Source organism: Loxodonta africana, chromosome 1 (assembly GCF_030014295.1).
Source record: "Loxodonta africana isolate mLoxAfr1 chromosome 1, mLoxAfr1.hap2, whole genome shotgun sequence".
Lineage (NCBI taxonomy): Eukaryota > Metazoa > Chordata > Mammalia > Proboscidea > Elephantidae > Loxodonta > Loxodonta africana.
In genome coordinates, this window is record NC_087342.1 from 206118160 (window position 1) to 206130220 (window position 12061).

The window sequence follows — 12061 nt, forward strand, 5'->3', positions numbered from 1 at the left end:
CCCACTACGTTTTTATAGTACATTTACAGTTTTCCTAATTCTGATGCAGCTTAGTAGTCAAGAGGCATTTTTACCATAAGCCATGCTGCCTAGTAACACAGCTGACATACCACCTTTATCAAGCTTCCAGGAAAACACAGCTAGAGAGTTAACCCAAGGTCAAACTCATTTATGAAGCAGGAGAGAGGTTTTCATTAACCCTTGCGCACACTTCAAAACCCCAAAAAACAAGTTGCCCTCAAGTCAATTCCGACACATGGTGACCCCATGTAAGAGTAGAACTGTGCTCCATTGGGTTTTCAGTGACAGGTTTTTTGGAAGTAGATCATCAGGCCTTTCTTTGAGGTGCTCCTGGGTAGTCTTGAACTGCCAACCTTTCAATTACTTTCAGTTAGCAGCCGAGTGTATTAACCGTTTACGGCACCCAGGGACTCACTTCATAACCCAGGAGTTAATAAATTTCTTTTCCTCTTTTCCTGTGGAGCTTTTCCTCATGGATTTCTAGCCATCTGAGTTTGTCCTAGCTAGAATTATTTGGTCTATCTAAAAATCACTAATTTACATTCTTCTGTGATGATCAACCCTGGTGGCATAGTGGTTAAAAGTTCGGCTGTTTGAATCCACCGGGCCGTCCTTGGAAATTCAATGGGCCAGTTCTACCCTGTTCTATAGGGTTGCTATGAGTCAGCAACGAGATTTTTTTTTCTTTTCCATGATGATCAAAATGGTAATCTTTAGGGAAATATATTGATTTCACTATATGCTTAAAAATAAATTCCCAGAACTTTTAAAATATTTTTGTTTTGCGTGGTTAGATGCCATCGAGTTGGTTTCCAACTCATACTGCCCCTGTGTGACAGAGTAGAGCTGCCCCGTGGGGTTTCTTAGGCTGTGATCTTTCTGGGAGCCTGTCTCCAGGTCTTTCTACTGAGGAGCCACTGGATCGGCTCTAACTGCCAACCTTGTGGTTAGTAACAAGTGCTTAACTGTTGTGCCACCGGGGCATATAATAAAAAAAAATTTTAGGACACTTCAATCACTAGTCCAAAATCAGGCTGACTTTCTATTTAAGAGGGTCTTGATGTCCTCTCTGGCTAGTCCCAAGGAATGTTGGTAATGAATTGATGTCTACAGAGTGTGTGTGTTGCTCTTTTATTTCTTACCAGGTGTGCATTGAGACGTACGTATGTAGCTGTCACCAGCGCAGTATAAACACTGCTGTGCGGGCAACTCTCAGTCAAATGCTAAGTGACCTGACTTTACAGTTACGGCAGAGGCAGGAGAATACGGTGAGCCCTGCGATATCTACCCGTTCCTCAGGTTCTTGATGGTGTCTGTGTATGTAACTGCATGCTGTGTGTCCCACACCCCAGGCCCTGCCTGCTGGAGCTGCCTCCTGCCGGAAACAGTAACCGGACTTTTAGAGCTTGCTTGTTTTAGAAGAACGTTCATTTCTATAAATTAAGCTCTTTAAATCAGTTTTTACATGTTTTACCTGAAAATTTTGAGAGTTGTTTCTGTTTTTTTTTTTTAAACGGTTTCTGCAATTTTTACTTTAGTCATTGTTTTTAAATTCACTTTTTTATTAATTTTTTAATTGTGGAAATTTTTGTATAAAAATAGTGTATAATCTTGTATAAAAATATTTTTGTATAAAAAATAATAAATTACTAACTGAAATATTGACAAATACCAGAAATACATTTGATTTTTATAAAAATTAACAGCAGTTAAATGCATGCTCTGTAGTTTGGTGTATGTGTTTCTCTTTGTTAACTAAAGGATGTGACCAGGAAGTCTCCCCTCCCAGTGCCATCAGGGTAAAATTAGATTTGTCTTCACCCTGTCATCAAAGCCCACTAGAGCTTTTTGCTCTAAACTTGAACAGATTGTCTAAAATGAGTGTTCCTGGGAAAAATGTAAATGTAATTGGCTTCTTGTATCATCTTCTGGGAATGTTAATGAGAGGATGATTCCTCTCCAAAACTGGAGCATTTTTAAGCTGTCTCTGTAATAATTCAGATTAAGATTCTTTTAAAATCTGCAAGGAATGTTCTAGTCATTAATGACAGCAGTTATTTTTTACAAATAAGAAGTCTTACTTACAGTCTGAAACATCTCAGAAACTAGTTTTATTTTTTCAGAGATTAAGTTTTCATATTTAACTTCACCTTTTTCTAATTTTTAGAGAATCATGGAATTGAGGTGGAACCTTAGAGATCATCTAGTCAAATTTTACAAATGAGAAAACTGAAGCCCGGGGAGATGAAATTTTCTCCTCTAAAATTAATAAGCTAATCAGTGAGAAATCCAGAACTAAACTCCTGGTCTCCTGACTGACTACTAGTTCAGGTTCTCTATTAACGTGCACTTCTGCCAGCCAGTCTTGAAAAACAACCAAACCCACTGCCTTTGAGTCCATCCGACTCATAGCAATGCTATAGGACAGAGTAGAACTGCCCCATAGAGCTTCCAAGGAGTGCCTGGTAGATTTAAAGTGCCCACCTTTTGGCTAGCAGTTGTGGCTCTTAACCACTATGCCACCAGAGTTTCCTGATAAACAACAGTGGCCTGAAAATACAGATACCGAATTTCTTCTTTTGTGTTTGCTACAGCCTAGGCTCAAGTTTATATTATTTAAAAAATTAAGATAATTTTATTATTTTAGCTTGTTACGTCGTGTGCCATTGAGTCCGTTCCAACTCATAGTGACCCTGTAAGACAGAGTAGAACTGCCCCGTAAGTTTTCTTAGGCCATGTAAAAGGTCAGTTGTTAACATGGAAGAAAAAACCTGTCGATCTGCTCCCATAAAGATTTACAACCTAGGAAACCCTATGGGGCAGTTCTACTCTGTCCTTTAAGGTCGCTATGAGTTGGAATTGACTGGACGGCACACAGCAATGGTCTTTACAGGAGCAGATTGCCAGATCTTTTCTCCCATGGAAAGCTGATGGGTTCTAACCACCACCCTTCTGTTAGCAGCTGGGAGCTTTCCCCACCGCACCACCAGGCCTCCTTTATTTTAGTTTACCCTTTGTTAAAAACTATTTATGCTTGGATTCTGAATATGGTGGTGTGGAAATATTAGTTTAAAAGAAATTCAAATCTATCAATAGAAAACATATTGAGAGAAAAAATGTTTCTAATGGAAAATAAATCTCAGATGTTGAGAATTCTTGTATTAATATGCAGTCATATCCCATCCTTGCTAAATGGCAACATGATCAAATACTATAATAATATTAAGAAATCTTAATGTTTTATGATTTCAGAGTCCTTTCAATTAGTTCATTTTATCTTTAAATTTTTAAATATATGAGAATCTTTGTAGGTGAGTATTAGGTTTCAAGTAAAGTGACAGCCTTTTAACTCGCTTTAGCATTTCCTGTTTCTCTTCTATCAGAGTGCTAACGGGTATAGCTATGGCGTCTGGATAACACTAATGGTTATCTGCCTCTGTCCTGTGGCATTATGTAGCTAATCAGCCCTCTGTTCCTGCTTATCACTGATGACCATCTGGACTCAGCCCCAGCCCAAGGCAAGATCCCTATTAGATGGAAAATTAATGTTTCCTGCAATTTCCTTTCTATTACTGATGCGGTCCCTGGCATTAGGATTCTGTGTCCCAAAAAACACATATGCTAATGCTTAAAGCATTTATGGTGTCTATGAAGTAGAGACATAAGTTTTGCCACCTAAGAATGACTATGTATAAAAAGCCTTTAAGGGTTGATAGTCTATAGGAATGGTGAAGTTCACTCTAATGAGGCTGTGTGTTCTCTGTGGGACACTTGGCACTCCCTGGGGAAGCCTCGGATATCCCGTAGCATCACTGGAAAGACATCACAGGCTGTCTTACTATCAGGAAAACTTAAATGCAATGGAAAGAAAATTAATACCTAGAATGCCAAAGGCAGCATGAAATGTATCTTCAACCCAATGTCCATCTACACCTGTCCCTCATCCCCAGTGCAATGAGGTATGGAGACAGAAAAGCCTCCTTCACATTCCTGACTCTATAACCTGTTGCCTTCAAGTCAGTTCCAACTCATAATGACTTTATAGGACAGAATAGAACTGCTCCATAGGGTTTCCAGGCTGTAGTCTTTATGGAAGCAGATTGCTGCATCTTCCTCCCACAGAGCAGCTGGTGGGTTTGAACCACTGACCTTTCGGTTAGCAGCTAAGCTCTTCTCCTCTCTACCACCAGGGCTCATTCTCAACTCTATAGTCCCTGAATTATCCCTGCATTGGAAGTAAGTCTTACTGTTTTTCAAGATCTTCGGAACCCTATTCTCCTTTTCTTTCAAGGTTCTATCTCTATCCTCATAGTTGAGGATCTACCTAGTGACAGCCAGGAATGACTGGTCTGGTCAGAAGTCAGAAGCTAATATGCTCACCCGTCAAATACCAAGAAGATGCATCTCATCAACAATCATCTTTGGACCTGTGATTTGAAATCCAGGAACCTGATCCTTCTTATGACTAAGAGTCCCTATTTGTTAGGTGCCAATCACAGAGTAGTCTGTGGCCTTGGGACAAGTTTTTCTTTATCCAGAGGTATTTTTTTCTGTTTAGGCAGCTGTTTCCCCAAGACACTGGCTCAGCTCCCTGGAATCATAAAGTGAACCATGGGGCTAAGGCTTCCACGTATTTTGTAGGCTTTTTGAATGAATTCTCTTTGGAACTGCTCAACTCAGTTTCAGACACCATAGTCTTTCTCAAAAATACCATGAGTAATGAAAAGCTAAGGAGCTCTGGTGGTACAGTGGTTAAACAAATAGGCTGGTGGTTCGAACCCACCAGCTGCTCCACAGGAGAAAGATGTGGCAGTCTGCTTCTGTAGAGACTGCAGCCTTGGAGACCCTATGTGGCAGTTCTACTCTGTTGTATAACATGCTATGACTGGGAATCAACTCCATGGCAACAGATCGGGTTTGGTTTGATTTAATGAAAAACTATCGAGAGCTGCAGGATGTGCTTAGGGTTAGCTGAGCCCACAGTACTCAGGATGCCATTTTGTTTCCTAGAATGTTCCATTGTCTAAGAGTCAGGATCATTCTTGCCTGAGTTTCCTAATTGTCCTATGTGTGTCTCTCTTACTAGATAATTGAAAACCCGAACGTCCCTCAGGAATTCGGAAATCAAGGTATTGGATTTGGTTTCTACTAGTACATTTTAAATATGAGGTATGAGAATGCCTACTCGGGGCTCGGTGCTGGGGAGGTAAAGATGACTAGGAGCTCTCGGTTAGTTTACCATTCTCCTTTGGTGCTTCTGCTTAGCTTTGTGTTGTGTGGTATATTTAATCAGCTCTTGTCATCCTTCTGTTCCCACACTGATTTGATGCCCGCCACACCTATTCCTGTTCCAACTAAAAAGGAAATATATAAATACATAAGGAAAATTAATTCTTCAGATACCTTCCTGTCTAGGGGCTGTTTTTCTGTTTTGTTTCATTACTTCATTCACCATGAAGTCAGGTTTATCAGTTGCTAAAATGAGAGCTGGATAGAGGGTTCTAGAAATTTGATTGGCATATAGCCATTGCACCAGGAGTATGCTTGTGAAGTATCAACTTTTTAACATGAAAACTGAGTCACCTGGCTCACAGGCGTTCTTGCAGAAGGACAGACAGCCCAGCTTGAGTAACGGATGAAATCAAGGTAAGGAACTTTGATCCTGACTGCAGGAGAAGAATGAGTAAGGTCAACATATAATTGAAAAGCAACTTAATTTAAAAATACTATTTGGTAGTATTGGTTTCTGAAAGAGATACAAAAAATTCAATCATCTGGTTAAAAATTGAAATGTAGGTTTTATTTCAGACTTTATTCAGTAATTTTTTAAAATATTGAAAAATCTGTCTTTAATATTTTAGCTAGTTAATCAGAGGGAAAAGGGGATGGGGTGGGGAAAAGGTAAAAAGGAGCAAAAGAGTCAAACAGCCACAGTTAGGAGAAAAAGAGTAGAGAAACGATAAAGGGAAATACTTTGTCATTTCTAAAGCATTATTTGAGTATATTGTCTTAGTCACATCTTGCTGTATTTTTGGGCAATGGGCCAGAAAGCTTGAGAGCATCTTTTCCCTTTCTGAAGCTCTTAATTATGTATTCTAAGATTTTCCACTTGTTTTCTCTTTTTTGGCTACTGCAGTTCTCATAAAATCTTCACTTCAGTGTAGGATGATTTTATAAACTAAAAAGGGGTTCAAAGTCCTCTTGGTCAAGGATACATCTTTTAAATACATATTAATAAAAAACCAACAGGGAACACATTTGAAACTGATCTAAAACTAAGTTTAAAGATTACTTATAGGTTTTATTTACTTTAAACTATGTGTTATTGAATTGACTCAACAGCACTGGGTTTTTCTGGATATGTATTATTATACTTTATCATTTCTCAATTGATTTTCCTGCATTTAAGATCTTAAATTCTGAGGACCAGCCATTTACTCTCTTTCTGCTACACCCTCCTCCAACTTTATTTTCTCTTATTCTCTTTCCATTTTTTCTTTATCTTCCTAGACCTCATGGTCATCCATTTATATACTCATTCATAAAATATTTAGCCACAGTTGGACCTAATATTTGTGTAGATCCTTCTAGGTTTTTATTTTTTTAATGTTATTTCACTTGGCTCAACAATTATGTGAAATTGGAATTATTATCCCATTTTGCCAGAAAGAAAACTGAAACTTATCCAAGCTCGTATAATCAATAAGTTGTGGACCAGGCCTTAAACGGATCCCAAATAACATCCTTTTCCCCATACACTCCGGTGCTTCTGTGGGAGCTTCAGTGCTAGCCTCTGGACACTAGAACACACAGGGAGGGGAAATAATATTTATGACATGGCTGTGGCTCCATTAATAGCAAAGACCATGTGCCCTCTGGACTCTGGCAAATTTTTAAATCAGGTGAGGGTGGCAACTCGATGGTTTTGCCCTTTTTCTCTGGTTACCTAATTCTAAAAGCCCATCATTCTTTCATGCTGTCGTATTTTATCCCTCTAGGATGCAACTCAAATCTGCTCAGAAGACCTAGAAACTCAAGAGGTCAGAATAAGGAATATGTGTTTCATCTATTGGCCTATATGTTGAAGAAAATCTTTGTCAATTGAGTTTGTTTGTTTTTTTTTTTTTTTTTAATTAGCCAAATCTCCTTTAGTGAAGTGTGAATGAATATTATTTATAATAAATAATCTATTTTTTTCTGGACTATCTTTTGAGTGTTTTGCGTTAGAAACAATTATGTTCAGTTCCTATCTTTTCTGTGATAGTCTTAATAGTTTTGGTGGCCCAAAGAAGGCTCGCCATATGAAAATCATCCTTTCAGTCCTGGAAACATCTAAAGTAGAAGATGGGAAGGACTGTTCAGGTAGCTTCTAGTGTTTCCTGTCACTGCCTAACACCGAGAACTTCCTCTGTTTTGAAGGGTCAACAGTAGAGTCCCTCTGTGATGATGTTGTCTCTGTACTCACTGTCCTGTGTGAGAAGCTACAGGCCGCCATAAAGTAAGTGTTTCAGATCCTATTGCTCTTATTCGCCAATGGTCTATTTCTGAAAAAACTTTTGTCTGCAGCATTTTTAAAATCAGCTGCATATACAATTTTCAAATTATAGGGACAATACCTTATTGGTAGTCACCTGTCATTCATGAAAAATATATTCACAGACCTTGAGCAAGCCTAAATTACTGAATACCACTACTGAAATATGTAATTTTCTGATGCGTAAAATGGGTAAACAATACTTTGCACAGGAGGGTTAATCCCACCACTTGGAATTGAGGGGAAAGAATGTTGGGCTGAGAACTAGTTGATATGAGGGCTAGACCTGACCCAGGCATGTCCTGGCTATCTGACCTTAAATGAGTCTTCTCAGGGAACAGTGCTGCATGGTCCTCCTCTGACAAATGAGGGGGTTGGTCTGTGTGGCCTTCTACTTCTCCCTCAGCCTGTGTGCTCGCGCACTGGTCTTAAAAAAAAAAAAATGTAACCTAATCATGCCAGTTTAATCAATAGTATTGGTTCATGTAAGGTGATGTCTACTGTTCCAACTCTGTGCAGCAAGTTAATAAGATAATTTACACATCTATAGTGAAGCCAAACCATATAAAGACTGGACTTTCCAAGATGGAATGAGAACTCTTTGCTTCGTTAATTATAAATACATAAATTGCAAAATTGCAGTTTTCTATTTTTTGTAAAATTCTATAGCACAATAAGAGTCTGAAGTGCCCCCTGAGTTGTCAAAGCTGATTTTCGACTCATAGTGAACCCACATGAGTCAAATGTGAGGAGAACTACCCCTAGGATTTTTTCTAGGCTGTAATCTTTATGGGAGCACATTACCAAGTCTTCTTCTTGCAGGCCTGTCAAGGGGTTCAAACCAGGGTTTCAAACAGGTTCATTCCAGTTTGAGCCCCTGCTAAGAATTTGCATTTTTAACAGTTCCGAGGTGATGCTAATGCTGCTGGTTAGGAACCAATTCTGAGAACCACCAGCATAGAGCAGTGGTCCTTGAAATTTATTATACAGAAGAATCACTTGGGGACCTTGTTAAATGTAGACTCTGATTCAGTATATCTGATGCAGAATTGCAAATTCTCAGCAGGGATTCAAACTGGTTTGACGCCCTGGTTCAAACCACCAACCCTTTCGGTTAGCAGCCAAGCACTTAACCGTTGTGCCACCAGGGCTCTTTGTAATTATCTAGGCATTCAGTTTTGAGATCTTCTAGAAGTACTGCTGTAGGTGGATTTTTTTTTTCTTTGTTTTACAGCGCAGTGCCTAATATGTAGTGAATACTTGATACACATTAGCTCTAGAACGGTTTGTTGCTTTCAGAGTTGTTGGTGCCAATTCTTGTTTATGGTGAAGTTAGGAATGCTGAACTTCTTACATCAGAAATTTGACTTTAGACTTAGGAAAATACGTTGCCCAAACACGTTACAAATGTGCATGCACACACATACGTATTAAAAGCCAAAGGTCATAGATTTCTGCTATGAGACAGAGTAGAACTGCCTCATGGAGTTTCCAAGGAGTACCTGGTGGATTTGAACTGCAGACCTTTTGGTTAGCAGCCGTTACTGCTATACCACTACACCACCAGGGTTTCTGTTAGTCCCTAAAAAACGAAAACATTTCTGAACCATATTGCTTGAGAATAGACTCTTAGGGGGAAATAGTTCAAGTGACACATGTTTTTCTAGGATTTTTCTTGGGGCATTAGATCAAAGATGGCTTTAGGCATATTGTTATAGAGCTTAATGGTTTTTATAGGATTGTCATACTTTTGTCTGGTTTTTCAATATATTTCTTTTGGTCATAATTCTACATCTAAAGGCTTGGCTTTGTTTGATTGTGGTCATTCTCTTCGTGATCCCATTATCTTAAGATGGGAGGCCTATTGGCAGAACCCAGGGGTGCACCATGCTTACTTTCATGCCCACCTGGTCAGAGGGTGAGGAGCCCTGGTAGCACAGTGGTTATGTGCTTAGCTGCTAACTGAAAGGTCCATGGTTGGAACCCATCAGGGAGAAAAATGTGGCAGACTGCTTCTGTAAAGATTTACAGCCTTGGGAACTCTATAGGGCAGTTCTGTTCTGTGCTATTGAGTCACTACGAGTTGGAATGACTCCACAGCAATGGGTTTGGTTTTGGTAACAGGGTACCATGCCCTTGGCAGCTGTCACTTTGTTGGTTTGAAGAATGCAACGCTTTCCACAGTTTTACTGTACATTTTTCTTGAGTTCTCTTTCTTCCCTTAAGTTTTTATAACCTGTACAGTTTCTTCTGATCTTATTACCTTCACTCCTTTTACTTCTAGTAGCTAAACTTGATGTTTCTCTTACTTCTAAATAGATTCTTTCTGAAATCTTACCATGGTCAGTACTTGCCCCCCAACAACCATTTCCAAAATCAGTTACCAGATACTTCATAGGGCTTTTAGCTCTGTAGGGATGTGTATTCATATATTAAGTCTCTCAGGCAAATTCAGAAAATACATTCAGGTATGTAGAATGATTCACTTGCCTGCCTTGGAGATGTGGTATTAATAGAGTTCTATATTAGGCAAGTTGAGTTACAAGATGCTGTTTAAATCCAAGAATTTTTGCAAGGGTAATTGGGCTTAGAAAGATATTTATTCATTCTCTGCCTGTCTGTTTCCCGCCAGCCTTTCTCCCCTTCCGTCCTTCCCTCTCCTGCAAGTACAGAATATTAGAAAGGAGTCTATGTCCAAGCAGTTGAGGCAAGGCTAAGTGTTTATATCATTTATTCTGATTCCATTCACACAATTACTTAACTCTGTTTATCCTAACTAAATTTGAATCTGTTGTAAGGGAGGTGAAGTCAACATTGTTAAAACAAAAACAAAAAACCACTCTAAGAACTCTGTTGTAATGCGCTGTCGAGTTGATTCCAACTCATAGTGACTCCATGTGACAGAGTCAAACTGCCCTATAGGATTTCCTAGACTGTAATATTTATGGAAGGAGCTCTGGTGATGCAATGGTTAAGTGCTTGGCTGCTAACCAAAAGGTCAGCAGTTTGAACCCACCAGCCGCCCCACGAGAGAAAAGACCTGGCAATCTGCTTCCATAAAAATTACAGCCTTTTTTTTTTTTTTTAGGAAACCCTATGGGGCAGTTCTACCCTGTCATATAGGGTCACTATGAGTCAGAATTAACTTGACAGCTCACAACAACAACAATCTTTATGGGAGCAGATTGCCAGGTCTTTTCTCCCACAGAGCCACTAGTGGGTTTGAGCCACTGACCTTTTGGTTAGCACCCAAGTGCTTAACCGCTACACCATCAGGGCTCCTTTTCTAAGAACTCTAGAGATCAGAACATGCTGCCAGATTGCCCTCCCAGTAACCTTGCAAGGCTGGGTGACTGCTTAGCCTTCACGGCCCACTGGTCCAACCATGAGAGTTTTTCTCCATGGATCATGTACCTAAGAGAAATTCAGAGATGAGCCAAGAATGAGACTGGACAGATCCTCAACCTGTCAACCATGAAATGCTCAAAATAAAAGGCCAGGAGAAGTGACTCCCAACCCTCTTAAGTAGGTGGATTTATTCCTAGTGCATTTTGAAAGAATTGGCTGGTTTCTAGACTTTTTCCTGCCCCGAACATTCCCTATGTATCTAGCTAGTCAGACAAATATTGAACACTTACGTGGTGTACACATGTATATGTGTGTCTTGTGAGGGGTATGGGTGGAAGGTTCTTCCATTTTTAACAGTTCCTTTAATGACATGACTCAGGCAAGGCTCTGAGCACCTGTCTTCCAGTCTGCTGCAGCCTACAGAAGAGCTGACATGCTCAGTCAGTCTCCAAGGAGACTCTCAGGCCAGTTTCCTTGGCAATGCATTCTCTTGTCAGTAAGTCGGATGACTTGGAGTCGCACACCTTGCAGATACTCATGGGAACCTTGGCTATTCATAGCTTTTGATGATTTGAGAAATTGAAAATTGTCATTGTCTATAATTACTTTCCTTTTGTGATTCTAGACTGACAGATTGAGGGAGAAAGTCATGTTTTAATTTGGACATTTAATAGTTACATTTCTTAATAATGGGTCGAGTGATTGGTCAGAGATTAAGCTGGGACTATTTTAAATCTAAAAGTAGACGGTCACCAGAAATGAGAGAAATCCTCAATGAGATGGTTGACACAATAGCCACACCAATGGGCTTGAACATACCAACAATCATGAAGATGGTGCAGGACTGGGCAGCCTTTCATTCTGTTAGACATAAGGCTGCTGTGAGTTGGAGCCCTCTCAATTGCAACTAACGACATAGCAAAAAAAAAAAAAAAAAAAAAGGCAGCCCTGAAATACTCTTCCATGACTGAATTTTTTTAATGTGGCTTATAATTCATATTGTAGCCCTCCAATTTTGTCCCTTTCAACCTGTTTATAGCATCCAGAGTGATCTTTCCAAAACATAAATCTGGCCATGTCCCACCTTCTACTTGGGAAATAAAGTCTGGATGTCTTAGCCTGACCTGCTAGACTCTTCTTGATCTGACCTCTGCCTGC

General features: G+C 39.6%; 1 protein-coding gene across 1 annotated transcript in view; it reads left to right on the forward strand.

Annotated features, from left to right (window-relative positions):
* ARFGEF3 (ARFGEF family member 3) overlaps window positions 1-12061 on the forward strand; it is a 165557-nt gene that overhangs the window by 86538 nt on the left and 66958 nt on the right. The window contains exons 6-8 of the mRNA XM_003403996.4: window positions 1167-1289; window positions 5108-5150; window positions 7441-7519. Of these exons, the coding sequence (XP_003404044.2) occupies window positions 1167-1289; window positions 5108-5150; window positions 7441-7519 (245 nt within the window). The remainder of the gene's footprint in view (window positions 1-1166; window positions 1290-5107; window positions 5151-7440; window positions 7520-12061) is intronic.